The sequence below is a fragment of the Sorex araneus genome, chromosome 7 (assembly GCF_027595985.1).
Source record: "Sorex araneus isolate mSorAra2 chromosome 7, mSorAra2.pri, whole genome shotgun sequence".
NCBI classification, from domain to species: domain Eukaryota; kingdom Metazoa; phylum Chordata; class Mammalia; order Eulipotyphla; family Soricidae; genus Sorex; species Sorex araneus.
The window spans coordinates 34,444,010-34,467,382 of NC_073308.1; the positions used below are offsets into that span (position 1 = coordinate 34,444,010).

Consider the following 23,373-nt stretch of genomic DNA (forward strand, 5'->3'; position numbering starts at 1 on the left):
TGCCAGGCACTGGGTCAGACGCACAGGCACAGCCCCTCAAGGCAGCCCTCAGGTGTGCTGAGACTGGGGAGACGAGTCGGATGGTCTCATCGCTGTGTCAAATGTACCCACCTCGGGGCGACCCTGAGGCTGAGTCTGTGCCAGGGTGGAAGGGCACAGGGCATCTCTGTCCCTTTCGCCGTGGACATGAAGCTGCTCTTAAAAAGTTAAGTCTCAGGGCCGGAAGATAGCCCGGGGCTGGAGCACCTAGCCAGCGTGCTCGGGGCCCGGGCTCTGGCCCCAGCTGCCGGGTCCCGCTCAGCCCCACCGGGAGAGGCCCACTCCTCTCTCCTAGCCCGAGCACTGAGTCATCGGGACGGCATGGATGGGCCAGGAAGGCCTGGAATGGCCCCTGTGCCCACTGAGCACTGATTAGGAGCCCCTCCCCCAATAAAGCTACATTCAAAAAAAAGAAAACTAAAGTGACTCTGAACATAAGAATATGCCTCTGTCTATACATCTAATGTTACCCCGGATAGTTAAGCTAAGGCACTGGATTCCATGGCTAACCCACTCGTTTGTTCAACAGGAATCGGCGTGATCCTGTGAACTGTGAAGGAACATCAACACCCCATCATGTAAAGGGCCAAAAAAAAGCATAGCCCTTGCATGTGTGTGTGTGTGCATATGTGTTATCATGTGTATGCACATGTGTATGCATGTGTGGACATACATACCTGAGTGTGATACGTGTGCTCCTGTATGCATGTGTGCCTGTGTGTTCTGTATTCCTACACATGTGTGTCTGTGTAGACATGTGCTCTATTTATCTGCTTGTATGTTTGTCTGCACACACGTGAGCATGTGTTTGTGTGCGTGTGTCTGTGTGCATGTACACATGTATTTAAGCGGGTGCATGTGTATGAAATAGGAAACAGGAAGGATCTTGGAGGGAGACTCATCTGTTTCCATGGTTACTCGGCGGGGCAGCCAGGCCCTCCCCCTCGCCTCAGATGTACTTTCCCATTGTCTGATCATTGGCATGAGACCGCTGCCTCCAGCTCCTGGTGCCAGCCTCCTTCCCTCGGCCCCCCCACTTCTTTGCATGCCCCCCACCCATTGCCCCCACGGTCTCTTATGTAGGTCATTCTCTCCAGCCCCAGTATGGCTTTTGCAAGCCCTCCCCATTCCGAGTCCCTCCGAGCCGGTCCCAACTCCACAGTAGGCGTTTCCTCCAGGCAGGAGCCTAAAGGTTCTACAACCTTCTGGTCTCTGGCAGGAGGGGCCTGGGGACCCTGGGGCTGGGGACACTCACATGAACTTGATGATCTTGTCCAAGCCCTCGATTTCGTACAGGCTCTCTGTGTCTGAGCCGCCTTCATCCAGAGCCAGCTTCCCTGCGGGAGGAGAGCCCACAGGTCCACCGGCTGCATGCCCCGGACGACCGGGACAGCGGGGCCCAGAGGCACCTGAGGATCCTGGCACCCAGACTCAAGAGCCATGAGCGCCCCCTGCAGGGCAGGGCTGGAGCAGAGGCAGGGTCCGAGGTTCAGGCGCTCCCCGACTGCTCTACCACCCTCCTTCATTGAACCCTCTGAGCTTCCTGAGCGGGGCAGAGGCATGGCAGAGGCGTGTGGGGCAGGGCAGGGGAAGCCGACCCCGGCCTCAGGCCCTGACCTTCTCTCAGGTCATCCACGTCCATGACCTCGCCTTGTGTGATCCAACTCATGTAGCCTCGGAGATCCTCCTCCAGCTGTTGCTTCTCCCGGAGTTTCTGGAAGGTTCCTCTGGATTTGGCCTTCTCTCGCTCCTTGGTGAATTCCCTGCAGTTCAGGCGAAGACAGGGGGAGGATTGGGCAGTGCACATTCTGCCTCTTTAGCTTTGGGGTCCTCGCGGGTGGCTGAGGGGCAGCAGACCCCTCCCCACACGTGCTGGATCGTTCAGGCCTGCTGTCGTTTCTTCTTTCTGCTGCCTAGTCTTGGGGTCCCCCTGAAGCCCACAGTCCTAACTGCATTCCAGAACTCCAGAGGGCTGCGGGGTGGCTCGGCAGGAAAGCATGGCCTTCCACGAAGGAGACCTGGGCCCCCTCCCTGACACCATAAAATAACAACACAGACAGACTTTTCCTATTCTAGCTAAGGTGTGAAGGGAGCCATGGGGGAAGAAGGTTCTTGACTGTTCCGGCTGGTCAGGGGTCCTAACAGACCCAGAGAACAAGTGTCCTCACCCCTCATCACCATCACTGCTGAACCCAGGACGAATTCTGTCCTAAGACATCCTATGGATAAACTCGTCAAAGCCAAACCCCGAGAGAGAGAGAGAGAGAGAGAGAGAGAGAGAGAGAGAGAGAGAGAGAGAGAGAGAGAGAGAGAGAGAGAGAGAGACTGACAGAGAGAGACTGACGGAGAGAGACAGAGAGAGGCGATTATTCCCATTTGACAGATGTGGACACCAAGGCACAGAAAGGTTGGGTAGTTAGGCCAAGGGCACAGAGCTCGGAGGCACTGGAGCAGGGGTTTCATTCCAGGGAGTCTAGAGCAGAATCAGTGCTCAACAGAAGGCCGGCCTGACCCCAGGCTGAGCTCCTCAGGGCAGGCGGCTGGAGCTAGGTGGGAATTCTGAGACCTGGGGACTGGAGGGAGGGAGGGTGGGAGGTAAAGGGGGTAGGGGGAGTGCAGACCAGCCTGCCCACACCTGCCGGCTCCTGCCACTGACCGGGACCGGGCCCTGAGCTCAGAGGGACACGGGCCAGGCCGAGAGGCAGTGCTGCCCATGCTCCCTGCCCCCCTGGCCCCCTCCTTACCCGCTCAGGACGCCCAGCACCAAGTTGAGGATGAAAAAGGATCCCAGCAGGATGAGGGTGAGGAAATAGATCCAGGGCCACTGGTTGCCAATTGCATCGTTGACCTGGCCAGACAGAGCAGTGAGTGTCACCCTGACTGCAGGCGGGGTCCCCTCTGGAGCTGGCCCGCTCACACCACACAGGGCCTGGGGACAAGGACAGAGGCGCCTGGGGCAGCGAGGTCGAGCACCCGGGCCTACAGCGACTTCCCAGGGGCCTCTGCACCTGCCCAGGAGAGAGTGACCCACCCATCCCTCCGTCCACCACAGGCCCCCGACGTGACTCAGCTGGTGTCCCTCTCAGGCTGGTTCCTCTGTAACCAAGAGTTTTCAGAACGGAAACATCGTGGCCTGAGCGTGGCCAGCTCCTTGGTGGTCACCCTTCACCAGCCCAGGACACCCCCAGGCGTCTCTGGGTACTAGTTCCCATCCTTTGCGTGGGGGAGGATGGGTGCTTGCTGCCCCCTGGGACAGGAGAGATAAGGGCCAGTGCCTGGGGGTGTTAATGATTGGCTCCTATAATCTGAACTCGTGACACATTCATGTCCATCTCATCTGTTTGTTTGTGTTTGGGACACATCCTGCTGTGCCTCAGGCTTACTCCTGGTTCTATACTCAAGGGTCACTCCTGGCAGTGCTCAGGGAATCATACTGAGTGCCAAGGCTCAAACCTGGGATGGTCATGTGCAAGGCAAGCGTTTTATCCCCTGTATTACCTCTGTGGCCCCCCTACCAATCTTTCATATTTGCAAAGTACGGGGCAGTTTTTTTTTCTTTTTGGGTCACACCTGGCTCTGCACAGGGGTTACTCCTGGCTCTGCACTCAGGAGTCACTCCTGGCGGTACTCAGGGGACCATATGGGATGCTGGGAATCGAACCCGGGTCAGCCTCGTGCAAGGCAAACGCCCTACCCGCTGTGCTATTGCTCCAGCCCCAGTACGGGGCAGTTTTTAATTTTGTTTGGCAGTGCTCAGGGCTTACTCCTGGCTCTGTACTCAGGAACCACTCCTGGCAGTACTCAGGGGACCATATGATTGAACCCAGGTCAACGCATGCCAAGCGGTGGTCCTATCTACCTGTTGTCCTACCCCTCTGGCCCGGCATGGGACAGTTGCCGCACCCTCTCCCTCACTGTGGTTGATTCCCCAGCCAGGGCCCGGGGGTGGGGGGCAGACGCACCCAGTAGAGGACGTCCGTCCAGCCCTCCATGGTGATGCACTGGTAGACAGTGAGCATGGAGAAGCCAAAGTTGTCGAAGTGGGTGATGCCGTGGTTGGGGCCCGGCCAGCCGCCCCGGCACTCACTGCCGTTGATGGTGCAGGGGCGGCCCGAGCCCGTCCTGGCACAGGGCGAGGGCTTCTCGTTCTCCACGGTGGCCACGATGTCTGCAGGCAGAAGGGGGCGTGAGCATGTGGCCGAGGAGGAGGAATGGGGGATGAAGGGAAGACCGGAGCACCAGGTTCCCACGAGCATGAGACTGGAGAGCCACTGGGATGGCTGCTCAGCCGAGGGCCACGCCAAAGGGGTTATCACCAGTCTGTGCTTGGTTTGTCTTGTGTTTGGGCAGTGCTCAGGGTTTACTCCTGACTCTGAGCTCAGGGATCACGTCCTGGCAGCGCTCAAAGGACTACACGCAGTTCTGGGATCAAATTGGGGCTGGAGAAATAGCAACAGAGGGTAGGGTACTTGTCTTGCACGCAGCAGACCCTTATTCAATCCCCAGAATCCCATATGGTACTCTGAATTCCACCGTCCCTGAGCACAGAGCCAGAAGTAAGCCCCGAGCACTGCTGGGTGTGGCCTCCAAACCAAAATAAGACGAAGACAAACTGTGGTGGTGCAAAGCAAGCACCTCAGCCCTCCCCAAACTCTCTCCAGCTCCTCACTACCTTTCCTTCTGGCCGCACGAGGAGGGGGACGGGAGAGGGGCTCGAGGGCCGAGCAGATGCTGTGCATACGGGAGTCCTGGTTTGACCCCCAGCCCCGCGTGGTCCCCAGGAACGGGTCCCAAGCCCAAACCAAGCAAGCGACAAATGAATCAGGAAGGCGGTGGAAGCCCTTTGCCTCTGATTTCACTGCTAGCATCTGCCCATCTGCGGGGAAACACAGACGCAAACACATTCTGAAGCTCCCACCCTTCCACACGCAGCTTCTCAGCTCCGAGGGGCTCCCGGGGGGGAAGCTGTGTGGGATCTGCTGGTTTGGAAGCCAGGATTTCAACTCATCTCCGAGAAGCTTTGCTCTGCTCTATCCAAATCAGCCCTCGCTGCAAGGGTTTGTAAAGAGAGTTTGTAAAAAGGAAAGGGTTTCTAAAAGAGAAGAAAGGGCTCACACGTGGTTTGATCCTTGGAACCACAGATGGTCCCTGAGCACTGCCAGGAGTGATCCCTGAGCACCACCAAATGGGAACCCCCCATCTCCCAATATTAAATAAATAAAAAGAGAATAAAGAGGAAATAAGCCTCCACCCACCCCTGCATTCTGTGTTTTCTACATTTCTTAGGAACTGGAGCCTGGTGATGACCTACAGCTGCCATAATTGTTACAAATGGTCACTGGGGCCCGGGAGTGCTCCCTGAGGACCTGGGAGTGCTCCCTGAGGGCCCCTTGGGATTCTGCCCTGTGAGTCCAGACTAGACTCAACCCTGACAGCAAGGCACTGGGTGAGAGATTAGGGCTTTTCCTGAATCTTTGGGGCTCACAAAGCCCAGTTCCCACGAGCACATGGGCGGGGGGTGGGGAATGGGGGGCTTTACCATCCGGCTCCATCACTGGCCTGGCCGTTTGGTCAGCGCCCGACCCCTCCCCAGCCAGGTGAAGACCCAGCCCTGGGTGGCTTCACTGCCCCATGGCTCCCCCTGCTGGTGAGTCAGGAGCACGCCGTCTTCCCAGCCCCCTCCCCAGGCCCGGCCCCGCCGCGCACTCACCCGTCCCCACGAAGTAGCAGGTCTTATGCATCTTGCCCTTGAAGAGCTCCAGGCCGATGATGGCGTAGATGATGACCATGAAGAGGACGAGCAGGGCGATGTGGAACAGGGGAAGCATGGCCTTGAAGATGGAGTTGAGGACCACCTGCAGGGCTGCCGCGGGCAGGGCAGGGCAGGGCGGGGCGGGGAGAAGGGAGCGTCACCCTCCCATCGCGGGGCTCCCCCCCCCCGCCCACCCCTTCGCCTCCCGGGAAGCCCCCAGGACCCAGAACCGGGCAGGGGAGCGGGGTGGCCAGGAGGGAGGGGTGTGCGCCGAGCCCTCACGCACTGGGCACCCCCGACACCAGGCGCAGGGGCCGCAGCACTCGGAAGGCCCTCAGCGCCTTCACGTCCAGGCCGGCGCCCTTGTTGCTCATGGGCGTGGAGTTGCTCTGGATGACGTTGACCTGCTCCAGAATGGCCGTGAACACCCTGCAGGGGCGAGAGGGAGGGTGGAGGGCCCCGTGGTCCCTCGGGACAGGCAAGCCCAAACCCACAATCCGGGACCTGGGGGCCCGACCCACTGTCGGGGACCTGACGCTGGTCCCCCCGCTCAGACGGCGGAAGGCCCACACTGGGTGCGGAAGGGGTGCCACAGGCTCTGTGGTCGTGGTTTATGGGCCGCACCCAACAGTGCTCGGGGCTTACTCCTGGCTCTGTGCTCAGGGATCACTCCTGGCAGGGCTCTGGGGACCCTATGGGCTGCCGGGGTCAAATCCGTTCAACTGCGTGCAAGGCAAACGTCCTTCCTGCTCTACTATCGCTCCAGCCCGAGGGTGCCACTGGCTCCCACAGCCCCACCCAGGGGCCCCTGCACCCTGGCTGGTCATCCCCACAGCTGTCACACACGCGCCCCATCGCCCTGTGCTTCCAGCCCCCTTCTCCCCTCTCCACGGACCCAGAGGGCCACTCTGGAGCCCCTCAAGGTTCCTCCTCCGTGAAAGTCCATGAACCGGGCCACGGTGGAGACGTAGGCACACCAGGGGCATAAGCGCACCCCGCCTCGCACCCGTGGTGGGGGTGCCCAGGATAAAGGAAGGCAGCGCCACCTGCCAGGATGGGCGCCCAGGGGCTGGGGTCCAGCCTGCTCTGCCCACAGCGCACGTGCTGGCCACGGGGCCCGCTGCCCTGAGCCTCACCCCAGGAAGACAATGATAAAGTCCAGCACGTTCCAGCCGCTGCGCAGGTAGGCGTCCTGGTGGAAGAGGAAGCCGTAGGCGATGATCTTCATGGCCGCTTCGATGGAGAAGACGCCCAGGAAGAAATACTCAAGTTTCTCCTGTGGGACAAGGCCGTCAGCCCCCCTCAGTGCAACCCTGGCACCCGGGCTCACTGGGGCTCTGCGCTCCCAGCTCCATGCAGCAGCCCAAGGTCTTTTTGCTTTTAAGGGGGAATGAGGTTCCGAGTGATACTCGGGAGGCCTCGGGTGCCCCACAGGGAACTCTCAGCCACCCAAGCCCAAGGCAGCACGATGCTACTCAGATTTTGTGGTGCTCAGAATATGCGGGTTACACGACCCAAGCCGTACCCCATAGGGAACTCCAGGCCATACATGATAATGCTCGGGGGACCATGCGGTACTCTGAATCAAACCTGGACTAGGCTCATGGTAGGAATGCACCATAACCACTATTCTAGCTTCTGACCCAGGCCTCAGGACCTTTGCACGTGCCAGCCCTGCTCCATCCCCACACCTCCTCTACGACCCCAGAGCCCCATATTGCTGGCTTCCTCACTTCCTGCAGCTCTTGACAGGGACACAGTCTAATCTGAGCCACTTTTGATGTTTTATGCTCCTCTCCCAATTCAGTCGGCTGAGCCCACCCTCTGGCTGGAAACTCCACACATTTCTTTCTCTCGGCCTCACTTTCTGCTTTATCCGTCTCCTCACTCTCCTTCCAGGGTACAGACTTGAGTGGATAAAGGAATGGTTCTGATAGTTCCCGAAGGGAAGGGACTTGGTGGCTTCGGGTTTGGGGCATCTTTCCTTGTCTCGCTGCCGAGGACCAACAGTGGGAGGTGGTGGGGGAGGGCCCATTTCCCAGAATTTCACATGACCCTTCCTGGAGGCTCAGGGTCCTGCCTCCAATACCCTTTTCTGGGACTTCCTTGGCCACCCAGCCACCCCACCCTGAAAGGGGAAGTGGGCACATTGTATTTGGAGGGAGCCCCCTGCAGGTCAGATGGGGAACTTGCGCTCAGCTCCACCCTGCAGAGGGACTTGCAGACCCCTCCCACGCTCTCGGATGCCTCACGTTGGCTCCGGCACCCCTTCCTGTCAGGACTTGGGTAGCCAGCAGTCACCTGAACCCGGGCCGGGAGGCCCTGCACGCTCCCCCACCCCAGGTCTCCCCACAAGCCTGCTCCCCAGAGGGGCTGTGTACCCCCAGCTCTCCGCGTGGCAAGAAGCTACCCGTGGGCCACGTAGGTTTGAACTGTGGGTCCCCCGTGTCACCAACCTACAGCAGGTAGGGAGGTGATGGCGCAGACGCAGGCAGGCAGGGCAAAGATGCCACTTCTCTCGGGGGGTTCAGTAACGCTCTTTCCCCTAGCTTGTTCCTGCCCACCACCAGCACTTAGAATTTGGGGAGTGGGATGGACTTTCAGGTGTTGAGGAGTCAATGCCCCCACCCCCACATTGTTTGGGGGTCAACAGTCTAGAATTGATGAGTGCCCCTAGAACTGAGCAATGCAGGCCCGTGCCCCACAATTCAGCCCCCCTCCCCCACCCCTTTCCCACCAGTCCCCCGGGGCTGCTCCTGGGCCCAGGGGGCGGCCGCTGAAGCCTTTTCCCTGGGTTGGTTAGTTCTGGTGCGCGGGCACCCCAGGCCGGCGTTCTCCCAGTGGGCTCCCGGGCCCGGCCAACCTTCCTTTACTCCGGGATGAGCTGCTCAGGGCGCTGCCCACCCACTCACTATTTAGAGGAGAATCTACTTAGACTCTCAAGAGGGGGTAGCCCCTGAGTGAGATGCGCTAGTCCGTGAATTCCCTAAAACTGGAATTTCCCCTTTTAGAGAGAGAAATGGATGCAGAGCTGAACTACGCCTGCTTTTCCTCCCCTTAAATTTTAATCAGTTATTATTATTATTGGGTTGGAGCGATAGCACAGCAGGTAGGGCGTCTGCCTTGCACGCAGCTGACCCAGGGTCGATTCCTTCGTCCCTCTCGGAGAGCCCGGCAAGCTACTGAGAGTATCCCGCCCACACGGCAGAGCCTGGCAAGCTCCCTGTGGCGTATTCAATATGCCAAAAACAGTAACAACAAGTCTCACTTGGAGACATTACTGTTGCCCGCTCAAGCAAATCGATGAACAACAGGACGACAGTGCTACAGTGCTACAGTTATTATTATTATTAAACTATGGGTGGAGAGTTGGGCCATACCCAGTGGTGCTCAGGGGCTATTCCTGGCTCTGTGCTCAGGAGTGACCCTTGGCAGTGCTCAGGGAGCCATATGTGGTGCCGGGGTTGGACTGAAGCCATGTGATGTGACCGCAGGCAGGCAAGCGCCTTACGTTCTGTGTCGTCTCTCCAGCCCCTAAGTTGGCTATTATTTTTTTTGTTTACTTTCAGTGCTTCTTTTGGTTTGTTTATTTGGGGGCCACACCTCGTGGTGCTCAGGGCTTACTCCTGGCTCTGCTCTCAGTGCCATCCTGATGGTGCTGGAGGGACCCTCTAGGGTGCCAGGAACTGAGTCCAGGTCGATTGCCTGCAGGTGTCTTTCGCGCTGTGCTATCTTTCTGGCTCCAAACCCGCCATGCCCCAAAGCTTTTGATTTCTTCCAGAAAATGATCACGCGGTTAAGAGACCGCGCTGACCCATTGGGTCACAGCCCAGGGACAGGGGAGCTGTCCAGGCGGCCTGGTCGTGCTCCCTCTGAGAGCCCAGTGGCGGTCACTCGGGGAGGCTCTCTGCAAGGGTGTGAGGTTTCTTCCTCACGGGAAGCAGGTTCCTGGGAGCGAGGCTCCCCGAAAGCACGTGGCGGAGGGAGGAGAGTGAAGGCAAGTAGCCGTTACCTTTTTAGGGGCTGCCACCCTGGGGCACAGGCCCGAGTGGGATAGAGGGGGAGGGGAAACAGGGCCCCAAAATAGTGGCAATGCTCCTGCCAGACGGCCAGCCAGGGACACGGTAGAGCTGCCCGCACCTGCCCCTGCCTGTCCAGTGGGCTCCTGGACTCACTAGCCCGCTGGCCGAGGGCCGGGAGCTGCGGTGGCGTCACTCCCAGGCCCATTACCTCTGACGTCCAGTTGTCCCCACACATGGCCTGACTGTAAGGCACAGCCTGATAGTTTCTTATAGGAGGTGTTGTTATGTCCCATGACACCGGTCCCACGGCCCCTCCAGCCTGAGCGCGATCCTTCACTCACAGAGGACCGACACACACAGAGGAGTGAGTGACACATATGAACACACCGGGCCAGGTTGGGCTGTCTCTCCGCAGTGATGCCCTGGCTGGACCACACCCCCGTTGACTTCCTGGTGCCAGCCAGCAGCCGTGAGGAGGCCACGGGCTATGGTTCTTCCTAGTTCTGCCTCTTTAGACCCATCCCTAAGCCTCTGTGAGCCACAGTTTCTTCTGCCTTCAAGAGCTGTCTTGAGGATTCATGGTGTCCAACAGAAACCTGTCCTCCACTGCCTTGGACAAGCGACCTGCACATTCCAGCACCAGAGCCTGGGCCTGGGGAAGTCTGCTTCCTGTTTCTGATGTGTCACAAGGAGAAACAGGTTATTTTCCATGGGTCTCTGCTGTGCTCCATTGGCCTTGGTGTTCCAGTGGCCTCGATTGGCCTCCACTGTCCTCTGCTGTGCTCCATTGGCCTCTGTTGTGCTCCATTGCCCTCTACTGTGTTCCATTGGCCTCTATTGGCCTCCATTGGCCTCTGTTGTGTTCCATTGGCCTCCGTTGTGTTCCGTTGGTCTCTGTTGTGCTCCATTGTCCCCTACTGTGTTCCATTGGCCTCTACTGTGTTCCATTGGCCTCTACTGTGTTCCATTGGCCTCTATTGGCCTCCATTGGCCTCCATTGTGTTCCATTGGCATCCATTGTGTTCCGTTGGTCTCTGTTGTGCTCCATTGTCCTCTACTGTGTTCCATTGGCCTCTATTGGCCTCCATTGGCCTCTGTTGTGTTTCATTGGCCTCCGTTGTGTTCCATTGGCCTCCGTTGTGTTCCATTGGCCTCCGTTGTGTTCCATTGGTCTCTGTTGTGTTCCACTGGCCTTGGCTGTATTACATTGTCCTGTGCTGTGTTCCACTGGCCAATGTTGTATTCCATTGTCATCTGCTGTGTTTCATTGGCCTCTACTGTGTTCCACTGGCCTCTACTGTGTTCCACTGGTCTCTACTCTGTTCCATTGGCCTTTACCGTGTTCCAATGGCCTCTACTATGTTCTATTGACCTCTACTGTGTTCCATTGGCCTCTACTGTGTTCCATTGGTCTCTACTCTGTTCCATTGGCCTTTACTGTGTTCCAATGGCCTCTACTGTGTTCTATTGGCCTCTACTGTGTTCCACTGGCCTCTACTGTGTTCCATTGGTCTCTACTCTGTCCCATTGGCCTTTACCGTGTTGCAATGGCCTCTACTATGTTCTATTGGCCTCTACTGTGTTCCATTGGCCTCTACTGTGTTCCATTGACTTCTGTTGTGCTCCATGAAGACCACAGCACCTTATTACTCTGTATCCCTGCTCCAGGCACTGGGGCCCTCAGGAGCACTGGGCTTGGCTCCAGTGTCCAGGCCCCAGTGACTCTAATGGAAATCTCAGAAACCTGGAACTGCACCAGACTGGTCAAGGAGGGTCTCATAGAGGATCCAGAGCAGCTGGGCAGGAGACCTGCTTCCATGGGCCTGGCACACCCTCTCAGTACCAGCAGGTCCCAGGTGCTCAGGTGGGGCTAAGGGAATAGACCCCTGGCCACCTCTGTAAGTCACCTTTGCTTCAAGGAGCCAAACTAGACTGGAGGGAAGGGGAAGGAGTTCGGGGGGACTGGAGGGGTTCTCAGGGTACAGAGTAGTGGGTGGGTGGCCTCCTTCTCCTTTCACTCTCAGGGGCTCAAAGCCAGTGTGGGAAGTAGATTCCCTGCCCCCCACCCTGCCCCACTGTAGCTGATGACAGGTTCACACTATAGACGGTGCTTTCCCTCCAGATGCAAACCCTTTCATTCTCTCTCTCTCTCTCTCTGTGTCTCTCTGTGTCTCTGTGTCTCTCTATCTCTCTGTGTCTCTGTGTCTCTCTATCTCTGTGTCTCTGTCTCTTTGTCTCTCTCTGTCTCTCTCTTTCTCTCTCTGTCTCTGTCTGTCTGTCTGTCTGTCTGTCTGTCTGTCTCTCTCTCTCTCTCTCTCTCTGTCCCTTTCTCTCTGAAACAGGGCAGGGCCCAGAGGTCTGAGGCACGGCCAGGCCGTCAGCTTGGTAAGGGTCCAGCCTTACCCAGGAGTCTAATGGCCTCCACAGGATGGACCTGGGGCCTTTAACGAAGGCTCCCGGCGCTGCCTGGAGCAGGGCCCCAGAGCACGGACATGGGCAGCAGCTGCTGCCACGCTCCCGCCGCCCCAGGGTGTGGCTCGCAGTGGGCAGGAAGCTGACGGCTAGAGAAGAGCCGCGATTTCCCGAGTGCCCCATGTGGGCGGCAGCTGGGCCTGTGCCCCGTTTCCTGCTTCACGCGTGGGGAAAGTGGGGCTCAGGGCGGGACAGCGGGGGGAGGCTGTGAGACTGCCCCTCCCCCTGCCACCCTGTCACGACGGAGGCCTCGGGTGTCTGACGCTGCTGTGGCCACAGGCTTCCTGGGCCGCCCAGGCCCGTGGCTGCTCACAGCCGCCTCAGACTCCGGGTTCAGAAAACCAGCTGCTGAGGAGGACGGGGCTATATTTAGCCCGATGCTCTCTCACCCAAATAAACGTGACCCGAGAGGCGTCTCCCGCCACCCTACCCCCCCACAGGGACCCACACCCGGCCCTCCCCACACGGGCTCCCTCAGGTAGAATGTGCCGGGGCCTTCCAGACCCCAGAGACCGTGGAGCTGAGAGTGGCCTTAGGAGAGGCAGGGGACCGGGGCTGTGGGGCATCGTCATCACCATCATCATCATCATCATCATCATCATCATCATCATCATCATCATCATCATCATCGTCGTCATCGTTATCATCATCACAGCAGCCATCTAAGAGCCGCAACCTATCCTAGTCACATATATGTAGGTACCTGTCACAGGAACCTTTTGCCCTCATCCGCAGATGAGGAAACTAACGCGCAGAGAGGCTGAGGGATTTCTCCAGGCTCACGCAGCTACCGAGAGGCAAGCTACCACACGAAAGCAGAGAGTGGGGTTCAAGGCTCCGTGCTCTCTAACACCAGGGGCGGCCAGAAAGAGCCCTCTTGGGCCAGCGGGGTGTCCCCAGGCCTGGCCACAACATGAACACCAAGGGCCGCTGCCCATGCCAGCGGCTGCAATGGGCCTGGGGGGATTTTGCAGAGGTAGATACTGGGGCTGTCTGTGCACAGAGGAGGTGGCTGAGGTTCAGAGGCTGCGGGAACTGCCTGGTGGCAGGTTTGTGCATTTGAGGTTTGGGGGGGACCAGTCCTGGTGGCTCTGGGGAAGGAACACCCATTTGGCCCTTTGAGTTGTCTCACCACTGTTTAAGGGCAGGTGTGGCTCAGTGGAGCCATGGCGACCCCAGGACATTGGCCATTTGGGGCGAAGTGCCAGGTTTCTTCAAAGGATTCCTGGCTCATTACTCACTGGCTGGCGACAGGGGTGCAGACGACAGGGAGGGAGTTCTGACCCCAAAGGGGAACTGAGGCCCTGCGATTCCAGAGGAAGCCGAAAGCCAGGCTGGCATTGATTTCCCTGTGCCCGACCCCTGGCCCCTGCTCCCGGCGGGTCCCGGTCAATCTCGGATCTTTAAGCCGTCAGACCCCGCTCCATCCAGGCCTGTCTCCCCAGATGGCGCGGGGGAGGGGGCGGCTCTGGGCAGGCACATTCCAAACCCTATAAAAAGACACCAGCCCTGCATGCTAGAGACTCCGGCCACAGCCTGGCAGAGGGTGTGAATGCTGCAACCCGAAACCCAGGAATGTTCCAGGGCCCAGACCCGCCCCTCGGGGACCGCGCCCCCTAACTCAGGCAGCACCATGGTCTGGCTGGATCAGCGCAAGCAAAAGTCCCCCAGAACCTGGACATCAGCAAGGGGAGGGCACAGACCTCCACACCTGGCCCCAAGCGCCCCACACTGGCCTGGCCGGGGGCTCGTTCCCCACCTCAGCCCTGTCCTTCCTCTCTGGGGCCTGCGGGGTGGCAGCAGCTCCCGCCTGCCCGGCACACGCCCACGGCCTCCTGCGCCCAGAGAACCCCAGGCTCTGCTCAGGTCCCTCCGTCCCCCACAGGGGAACGGAAGCCCGGGGCCCTCAGCCCTGTGTAACAGTCCCGGGCACGGCAAGGCTGTTCCCCCCACTCGCCTGGCTGCCTGCGGCCCTCCCAGCTCTCCGTGCCCCCGGTCACCCTCTTACCTGCCTGCTTGCTTTAGGGCCAAGTTCATTGCGGACACACGCTTTTTGTGACTTGCATTTGTACTGTTAACAGCCCGATTCTTCTCCAGGGGTGCAGTGAGGGAGGGGGAAGGGACCCATTCCCCATAGCGGGGCCCTTGGTGCTGCCTCGGGACCCTCCCCGGGTCTCCTTCAGCCCCCGCCCCGGGCACCCTGAGGGGCAGGACCCCTTCAGACTCGGGGGGCCAAGTGGCCGGGGAGGCCTTGTCTGGGCAGGGAGCTGCGCTGTGGGTGCTAGTCTCGGGTTCCAGCCGACACGGGATGTCTCCCTGCACGCCTGAGCCCCGTGCCCCTTGCACTATTGGTCCCTGGGACCTCACACCCCGCCTCCCCTCTCCTGGGAGAGTTGCAGGATGGGGGTCCCCAAGCCTGGGCTGAGCGGGTCTGTGTGGGGTGTCTGGAGCCCATGTGGCAGGGTCCATCCACACGTGGCGGTAGCGCTCCTGGGGGGCCCGGGGCCCGGAGGGCTGCCCTCTCAGCGCCCTCTGCCCCTCTCTGAAGGAAGCATCACCAAGGTCCCGTCCTCCCACATTGCCCCCAGGGGCTGGGCTTGGACTTAGTCTTCCTGTGCCTCAGTTTACCCTCTCTGAAAGAAGGTGCCTGGAGGTCTCATGACAGATGGTGCCCGAGACCCCAGAACAGAACCTGGCACAGGGCAAGTCTCCCCCACAAGGCAAGGCTCTGGGGGAGGGGAGGCTTGGTGAGTGAGGGGTGGCGGGAGAGTCGTTCAGATCAGGATTCTGAGATGTTTCTGGGCAGACAAGGAAGCTTTAATGAGGATCTGGGAGCGGGGACAGGTGGCGGATGGGTAAAGGGAACCTTCTGGTTTGTTTTTTTTTGGTTTTGGGCCACACCCAGCAGTGTTGAGGGTTTACACCTGTTGGGCTCCGGAGACCATATGGAATGCTGAGCTCAAGGGATCATACGGGATGCTAGGGACTGAACCCGGATCAGCCGCATCAAGGCAAGTGACCTACTCGCTCAACTACGATGCGTCTCTCAGCGTTCCAGGCCGATATTATTATCTGAAGGAATGCTTTGCTCAGAGCTATACGGGTGACACCTTTATACCTAGGACAGTCCAGGGGTGTCTGTGACCAGGGTTTGTGGTTGGGGGAACACATGCATGTGGCACAGGGGACCGGGGGACCCACACCAAGTCCCTCTGTGCACCCACAACAGCACCTTAGTCTGACTTCTCCAGAAGTTTCTCTGATGTCTACACTGCTCTCTCTACTTTAGAGCAGAGGAAACTGAGGCACGACTTAAGTTGCACCCTGAGATCACATAGACCTCCCCACTTTTTTTTTTTTGCTTTTTGGGTCACACCCAGTGATGCACAGGGGTCACTCCTGACTCATACACTCAGGAATTACCCCTGGCGGTGCTCGGGGGACCAGATGGGATGCTGGGAATTGAACCCGGGTCAGCCGCGTCAAGGCAACTGCCCTACTCGCTCTGCTATTGCTCCAGCTCCGGACCTCCCCACTCTTAACCACCATCCTCTCCTCTGAGCCCCATCAGCCACCCAGCGACCGGGACTCCAGCACCGTCCAGCCACCGCGCCCGCCTGCTGCAGGCCTCAGTGTCCTCTTGGTGGGAAGGACCCTCGGCAGCACAAGCTGTATCCCAGCCTCACCCCCATCTTGTCTTCCAGCTCCCGTCTGGTCATCCCCGACTCCGCACAGCCTCGCTGCCCGCAGACCCGCTCACGCCCATGCCAGTCCTGTCCTCAGGGGCCCTTGTAGCTCCCACTGTTTTTTTTTTGTTTGTTTGTTTGTTTGTTTTTTGGGTCACACCCAGCCATGCTCAGGAATTACTCCTGGCGGTGCTTGGGGGACCATATGGGATGCTGGGAATTGAACCTGGGTCAGCCACATGCAAGGCAAATGCCCTACCCGCTGTGCTACCGCTCCAGCGCCTTGTAGCTCCCACTTTTACATTGTTTGAGCCGTAACTGCTGCTCCGACTGCTCCCGGGCAGTGTCGTGAAGACGGGAACCCAGGACCCTAGGTTCATGCAGTTCCCCGTGAACCCGGTGAGTGTGGGAAACGCAGGCGACACGAAGGACAAAGGGGCCTGTCCTAAACACCAGGCGTCTCTGGACCTCGGAGAGTCCCTCGTCTCTCTGAGACCCCTCAGAGCCGCCAGCAGGGCTGAGAGAAGGTCTCTGTCCCCCTCCTCCTGCTGCATCGCCTCTCCTGGCCCTCCTGAGGGCCTTGGCAGGGCTGAACAACACACACACACATTCAAGGGTGGGCAGGTGGGGGGGGGTCTCAGCCCCAGCTGGCGTGTGACCCCGGCTGTCACTCGCCCGCTCCACTCCCTCCACGGACCACCCATGCTTCTCCAGCTTTGACAACCGTGGCGCCAAGTGCGGCTCCGCAAAGGTTTCCGGTCAGGTTTGGTTTTCTGCTTCCGGCAAACGCCTCAGTCTCCAGAAAGCCCACCCGAGGCTGCCTCCCTCCGCCTCAGAGCACACAAGACCGTTGGCGTGTCAGGGCAGCCGTTTGCTTCAGGTGACTGAACACTGCACGCGGGCAGACGCGGGGGCAGCTGACAAGGAGCGCCAGACCAGACCTGCATCCTGAAGGGGACACCAGAGTCCTCCCGGGCCCAGAATCACAGAGAGACAACACCCATGGAAGGCCCAGAGCACTGAGAGACAACGTCTTCCCAAATGCCAGCCCTGCCCACACTTAATGCCACTCTCCTTCCACACTCGGAGCCCAGGAGTTTCTCCTGGCACATACTTAGAACCCATCTCTGGGCGGCTCAAGATAGATCCCCATGGAAACCAGCGAGACCAGCCGGCGAGGAATCTTTCCCTCTCAGGCACTGCGGCTCACCCACGGGCTGTCTGCCTCTCACTGCGGCGTTGGGGCAGGAGACGCCAGTGGCTGTGGTGGGTCCTGTCACACACGGGGCCGGCAGTGGTATCTGTGGGCTCTGTCCCCGAGGGTGTTGCTGACCCCAGTGCCCCACCCCAGAGCTCATACTGCCATTGTGTCACACCAGCCAACTCTGGGACAAGGAAGCTCCTAGAGCCAGAATATCCTGGGCTGGGGAACCGGGGATGAGACTTGGGGCCCAGTTCCAAGGGCCTGGAGAGATAGTACAGCCAGCAGGGCACTTGCTGATCCCCGGCATCCCATAGGGTCCCTGGATCACCTTCTGAGTGTAGAGCCAGAAGTAGCCTCCGAGCATTGCCAGGTGAGACCCAAAAAGAACATAAGCTCCCCTTTGTGTGTCTTATCCTGGGTCTGACAGAGTCACGGGCCTCCCAAAGCCAATTTGGAGGTGGTGGTGGTGGAGGGTGGGGGACAATGATGTTAAGTTCTCAGCACAGAGCTAGGTACCTAAGGGTCACTGAGTGAAAGTTGTGTGTGTGTTACCGTCTCGCTGCTGAGCCCTTAGACCCCCTTAGTTTTCTCAGCCATCAAAGAAGAGGCTGGGCAGGCTGCAGAGAGAGAGCCGGGTTCTGCCTTCCAAGCAGCTGACCCCGGTTCAATCCCTGGAGCACTGCTGGGAGTGAGCCCCGAGCAGAAACTCAGTGTGCCCCCTGCCCCCACCCAAATACACACATGAAGAATGAGGTGGGGAGACGACACACTGATTCTGGAAGGTTCCTCCAGCTCTGCCATTCCTCAGCCCCTGCCTGAGTCAATGGGGATGGCGTGAGGAGAAGGTGGCGGGGAATGGGAGAATGGTAGGGCGCTCAAGCCTGTCTCTCTCGGGTCTCTGGGTAGCCCCCCTGGGAAGGCAGGCTCATGGCAGAAGCTCCCTCTGGACGCCTCAGGGAGACCGGGAAGGGACACGCAGCCCTCAGGCTCACGAGCTGAACTCTATGTCCTGCTCTGACTAGCGGTACCCTTCTGGGGAAAGTCAATGAACTATCTATCTACCTATCTATCTATCTACCTATCTATCTATCTATCTATCTATCTATCTATCTATCTATCTATCTATCTATCTATCTCCCTCTCTCTCTCCCTATCTCTCTCCCTCTCTCCCTCCCCCCTCTCAGTTTGGTCATACCCAGTGGTGCTCAGGGCTCACTCCTGGCAGGCTCCAGGGGCCGTACGTGGTACCGGATTGAAGATTGAACCCAGGTCAGTCACATGCTGATCAGCGCCCTGCCCGCTGCACTAGGGCTCGGGTGCCGGGAACCCACTCTTGCCCCCCAGCATGCGCCCCCATGCCAGAACCCCGAGGGAGCAGGTAGGCCCCCAAAGCCACGGCAGCCCCCAGGGGCCCCGCAGGCAGCCCCGAGGCGGGCAGGGGCGGGCAGGCGGGGAAAGCCCCAGCCAAGTCTCTCTGGGGGTGACCCCAGCTGGGACTGCAGGCCCACGGGGGGGGTCTCACCAGGCCCATGTTCAGGGTGTTGTTGTCATCTTCCGGCATAGGCAGGTACACAGCCAGGGCCACGCAGTTGGCGAAGATGGTGAGTAAGATGATGGTCTCAAAGGGCCTGAGGCCAGCGTTAAGGACAGGCCCGAGGGGCGCGTGACGGGTTCTCAGGGGAGGGGAGAGCCTGCAGAGGCTTGCGGTGGGTCTGTGGGTCCCCCATGCTCTCCCCCTCTCCCTCTCTCTCCTTGTCTCCCTCCCCCTCTCTCCCCTCTCTCTTCCCCCTCTTACCCTCCCCTTCTTTCTCCCTCTCTCCCTCCCTTTTTCTCTCTCCCCCTCTACCCATTCTCCCTCTCTCTCCCTTTTTCCCCCCCTCTCCCCTCTCTCTCCCTCTCTCTTTTCCTCTCTCCCCCTCCCTCTCTCTCTCCCTTTCCCTCTCTTCCTCTTTCCCCCTTTCTCTACCCTTCTCCCTCCCCCTCTCTCTTTTCCTTTCTCCCCACCTCTCCTTCTCTTTCTCCCTCTCCCCCACCCCACCCTTGACCTTGCTTATAGCTGCTTTGGGTCTGGGATGCTCAGACTCAAGCAGATGCCCCTTTATTCTAAGGGCTGGGAGTCCCCCCCCCTCCGGCACCTCCCCCAGCGCCCACCCTCTAGGAGCCAGGACTTTCTGAGGTTCTGGCCAGACACCCACGGGGGCTCCCCCAGAGAAAAGGCACCAGAAACGGGAGAACTGACAGGCTGGAGCCAAGCACCCCGAGCAGGGGCCCCTCCCCCGCCCACAGGCCCTCCCCCCCCATCTCTCCCAGAGGGCCCCAGGCCTCTCCTTCTGCCTGGGCACCTGAGCGGCTGGGAAACAGGAGGGAGGAGTGGCAGGCGGCAGCGGTGGATGGAGACCCCATTCCCTCTCGACCCCATTCCCTCACCCATGCTGGAGGAGAGTCGAGCCCAAAGGCAGAGACATGGAGAAGCAGGGCTGGGGTGAGGGGGCGCCAGGGCCCACGGGCCCCTGGACGGGTGGGGGGAAGAGGCTGCAGGACACATGGAGGGGCTCGGTGCAGCTGGGGGGCAGGCTGGTCCTCCCCAGACGGAGCCCCTCGTCCCTTGCTTTGTTCGATTTCCAGTTCTGGCCTGTTTTCCATGCTCCAAAGGGGTGATGGGAAGGGGCCGGGAGGTGGGGAGCCCACCTCAGCGGGTGGGGAGTTAGGCCTTGGGGGGCTTGGGGAGTCGGACCTGGGGGGGCAGGGAACAGCCCCCCCTTGGGCCTCCCTCAGCGCCCAGCGGCCAGCTCCTCACGTCACTGTGCCTCTCGCCCTGAATAACCCCAGAGCGCCCCCATCTTCCCCTGGCGCCCAGGTCAGAGCCGGGCTTCAGGGCCTGTCCCCTGGACTCCTCCCCCCGCCAGCCCCACCTCAGCTCCCGTGCCCTCCTCAGCCTGCATCCCCCCAGCAACTGGCCTCCCTGGTCAGCGCCCCACCCCCACCCCTGTGTCCACACCCTCCACAAACCAGCGCTGGGGGACTTTCCCACGGGGTCCCCCATGCTATGCCAACATCAGTCTCCTCTTTTCAGGGGTCCTGGTCCTTCCAATAGGGAAAGGCTGGTGCCTTAGAGGGCCCCCCACCCCCTACACTCCCGGCTCCTGCCTGAAGGTGCTTTGCCCCCTCCTGGGGCAGCTCACCCCACTGACAGGTCCCTGGTTCCCCCCCACCCGGGGGGTGGCCCGTCCCCTCTCCCACCACGCTCCAGGCGCCCAAGGATACTTCCACTCCACGATGCTGATGCAGGCCTTCCGCAGCGGGTTCTGCAGGGTCAGGCAGAGCAGGGCGCGGGGCGGCCTGGGCAGGGGCTCGGGGAGGGCCTTCTTGGGCTGCTTCTTCTTCAGGCCCTCGTCCTGGGGTGACGGCGGCTCCATGGCTCCCGCGGGCTCCCCCAGCCCACAGCCCTCTCCTCCCTGCGTCCCCAATGCCCCGGCCCCGGGGACTGGGCCCCCAGTGACTGGTGCGCCAGAGGGGGTGGGACTGAGGATTATTCTCTGACTCCCAGTGGGTAAAATTAGCCTCCACCTGCGGCGTGGGGCTCGAGCCCAGGCAGCTGTCAGCCGTCCAGCCCAGCCGTCCCGTCCCTGGGGAGGCAGGCGAGGGGTGGGGCCCAAGGAAGTCGCACACAGGCCAGGCAGAGGGACACGGATGGACAGAGGTGTCAGGGCAGGGACATAGAAAGTTCAGAAAGGGGGTCCGACCCGAACCCTGGTTCCCCTGGCCAGGAGGAACCTTGCTCCCAGCCCCCATTTCAGGACACACTCCCCCACCCAACTCCTGCCCTCCCCCACACTCACCCATATCAAGGAGACACCTGGCTTTTCCACACCATGGTGGAAGATTCCAGAACTGGGGTTAGCCACCACCTGCCTGACTGTGGGGTGAATACATGGCCTGGGCCTTTCTCGCGGCCACTTCCTGTCTGGGTGAGGTTGGGGTTCTCCTCCCCAGGGCGCCAGGCAAGAACTCCCCCAAGCCCCCCTCCCAACAACGGCTGAGCCAGGAGAGGGTTGCTGAAGTGGAGGGTGGGGAACAGACAATCCAGGAAACCAGGAAACTCAGTCAAGCTTTAATTCCGTGCGCTGCCTCGGGTGGGACGCCCAGGAGCCCCATCCGGGCAAATGCAGGGCTCACCCGGCTCCGGGAGCTCGGGGAACGGCTGCTGGGGGAGGCGCTCACGGGGTGCAGGTCCCCCTGGAGGGCATCGGAGGGCACCCACGCCCACACCCCACCTCGCTCCCTAATTCCGGGGTTTCCGTCCCCGCCTCTGCCCTCAACGGGGTCCCTTCCCCGGAGCAGAATTCCCCAAGCTGAGACTCTCGCACGCAGGAGGTCCCCTGGGGGGAGAGAGAGCGCGCCCCAGGGACCGCGCGCGGCCCCTTCCTCGGTGCTGCTTGCTGGGGGGCGAGGAGGCAGGGGCCGGGGTTGGGGCCAGCTGGCCAGCGGGCGGCCCCGCGGTCAGTGGCCCGGCTCCTCGGACGCCCGCAGCGGCGGGGCGGGCGCGGCGGGCGCGCCGGGGGTCGCCGCGCCGTCGGGGGCGGCGCCCAGCAGCTCCTGCAGGTACTTGATGTAGCGGATGGCGGCGCGCAGCGTCTCCACCTTGCTCAGCCGCTTCTCGGCCAGCGCGCCGGGCAGGTGGCCGCGGAGGCGCGCGTAGCCCTCGTTCACGCACTTGACGCGCTGCCGCTCGCGCTCGTTGCGCTTCTGGATGAAGGCGGGCTCGAAGGGGTAGTCGTAGACCCCGAAGGCGCCGGGGAAGGGCACGTAGGGGAACACGCCCGCGTAGGCGTCGTAGTAGGGCGCCTCGGCGGGCCCCGGGTACAGCAGGAAGGGCACGTTGCCCAGGGGCTCGGCGGGCGGCAGCGGCGCCTGCCGGGGGGGCGCGGGCACCATGCCCAGCTGCATGCAGCTGGGGGCCGCCCCGGGCCGCCGCTCCGCCAGGGCCCGGCAGAAGTTGTTGTTCATGTTGCCGCCGCGCGGCGCCGGACCGGGACCGAGACCCGCCCGAACCGTCGCGGGGGGCCGAGTCACATGGCAGGCGGCAGCCCCGGGTAGGGGGGGGGCCCGACTTGTTAGGGTCTCTCGGCGCTCTCAGCGGTGGCTTCCAGAGTGACCCTGATGCTTCTGAGGTGGCCCATCCCTCAGGACAAACGGGGCCCTTCGCAGCTCCCCCGGGAGCTCAGGTCCGGTCCGCGGTGCCGCCGAACCCCCTCCGACCGGGCGCGCAGGCAGTCATCAGCCCGCTAGCCCCGCGGCTTCCTGCTGGGACACCCCCGGGCCACGGGGACGGACGGGGAGCAGACCGAGTTGGAGAATGCTCTTAGGGGTGCAGCAGTTCAGCCAAGGGGTCCCCGGAAAGGTTTCTAAAGGAGAGAGAGAACAATCTGTTAGGAAAGGCTGCGTTGCAGCCAGATGTACAGTGGGCAGGGCGCTTGCCTGGCGCGTGGGGCCAGCCCGGGTTCAGTCCCCAGCACCCCCTGAGCACTGTTAGGAGTGATCCCTGAGCACAGAGCCAGGAATAAGCCCTGAGCACGGCTGGGTGTGGCCAAAACAAACAACAAGGATCTGCTGGACTGTGGGTGGCCTGGGGTGTCATCTCCCTCTCTCCTGCCCCCCAGGCTTGCAGACATCTTGCAGACATGTGGGCATGGGAGGTGGACAGGGTGGCTATAGTTAGGGGTCCTTGCAGCCCAGGTTCGGGTCCTGGGCTCACCCCTTTAATAAAGCTGAGTTGTGGTTCCGGTGTCAGGAGAAAATGAGAATTTCCCTCAGGGAGAAGAATGAGGATCAACACAGACAAAATGTACCAAAATGCTCATCCAGGCCAAAGAGTTAGTACAGGGGTTAAGGCGCTTGCCTTGCACATGGCCAACTGGTTCAACCTCAGCACCCCAAACGGTCCTGCAAGCTCCCCTGGGAGTGACCCCTGAGCACCAGTCAGGAGGAAGCCCTGAGCAATCAGGTGTGGCCCCAAACAAAACCAAACCAAAAGGCATTTCCCGCAGGGTCTGGCTTGTCATTTCCTTGAGGTGGGAATCACCAACTCCTTCCACGGCCTGACAGTTGGGGATCCCCGAAGTCCTCAGTAGAAATCCCAGTGGCGACTGTACGGAATCCGTGAAGAGAACCTTTCCAGGGAAGACGTGATTTTGGCTT

The 23,373-nt window shown here is 60.6% G+C and overlaps 2 protein-coding genes across 2 annotated transcripts in view; both read right to left on the reverse strand.

The window, feature by feature from the left end:
- The window catches only part of CACNA1S (calcium voltage-gated channel subunit alpha1 S), a 57,441-nt gene extending 36,850 nt beyond the window's left edge, over nucleotides 1-20,591 (reverse strand). Inside the window, exons 1-9 of the mRNA XM_055144214.1 lie at nucleotides 20,440-20,591; nucleotides 18,698-18,803; nucleotides 6,928-7,067; nucleotides 6,078-6,220; nucleotides 5,750-5,902; nucleotides 4,002-4,207; nucleotides 2,784-2,887; nucleotides 1,657-1,802; nucleotides 1,295-1,376 (exon numbers count right to left, since the gene is read on the reverse strand). Coding sequence (XP_055000189.1) covers nucleotides 1,295-1,376; nucleotides 1,657-1,802; nucleotides 2,784-2,887; nucleotides 4,002-4,207; nucleotides 5,750-5,902; nucleotides 6,078-6,220; nucleotides 6,928-7,067; nucleotides 18,698-18,803; nucleotides 20,440-20,591 — 1,232 coding nt within the window. The remainder of the gene's footprint in view (nucleotides 1-1,294; nucleotides 1,377-1,656; nucleotides 1,803-2,783; nucleotides 2,888-4,001; nucleotides 4,208-5,749; nucleotides 5,903-6,077; nucleotides 6,221-6,927; nucleotides 7,068-18,697; nucleotides 18,804-20,439) is intronic.
- Nucleotides 20,592-21,675: 1,084 nt separating this feature from the next.
- On the reverse strand, nucleotides 21,676-22,567 carry ASCL5 (achaete-scute family bHLH transcription factor 5). The gene has a single exon (XM_004610148.2). It carries the CDS (start codon nucleotides 22,180-22,182, stop codon nucleotides 21,676-21,678), a length of 507 nt encoding a protein of 168 aa, XP_004610205.2. The 5' UTR covers nucleotides 22,183-22,567.
- Between the last annotated feature and the right edge of the window lie 806 nt (nucleotides 22,568-23,373).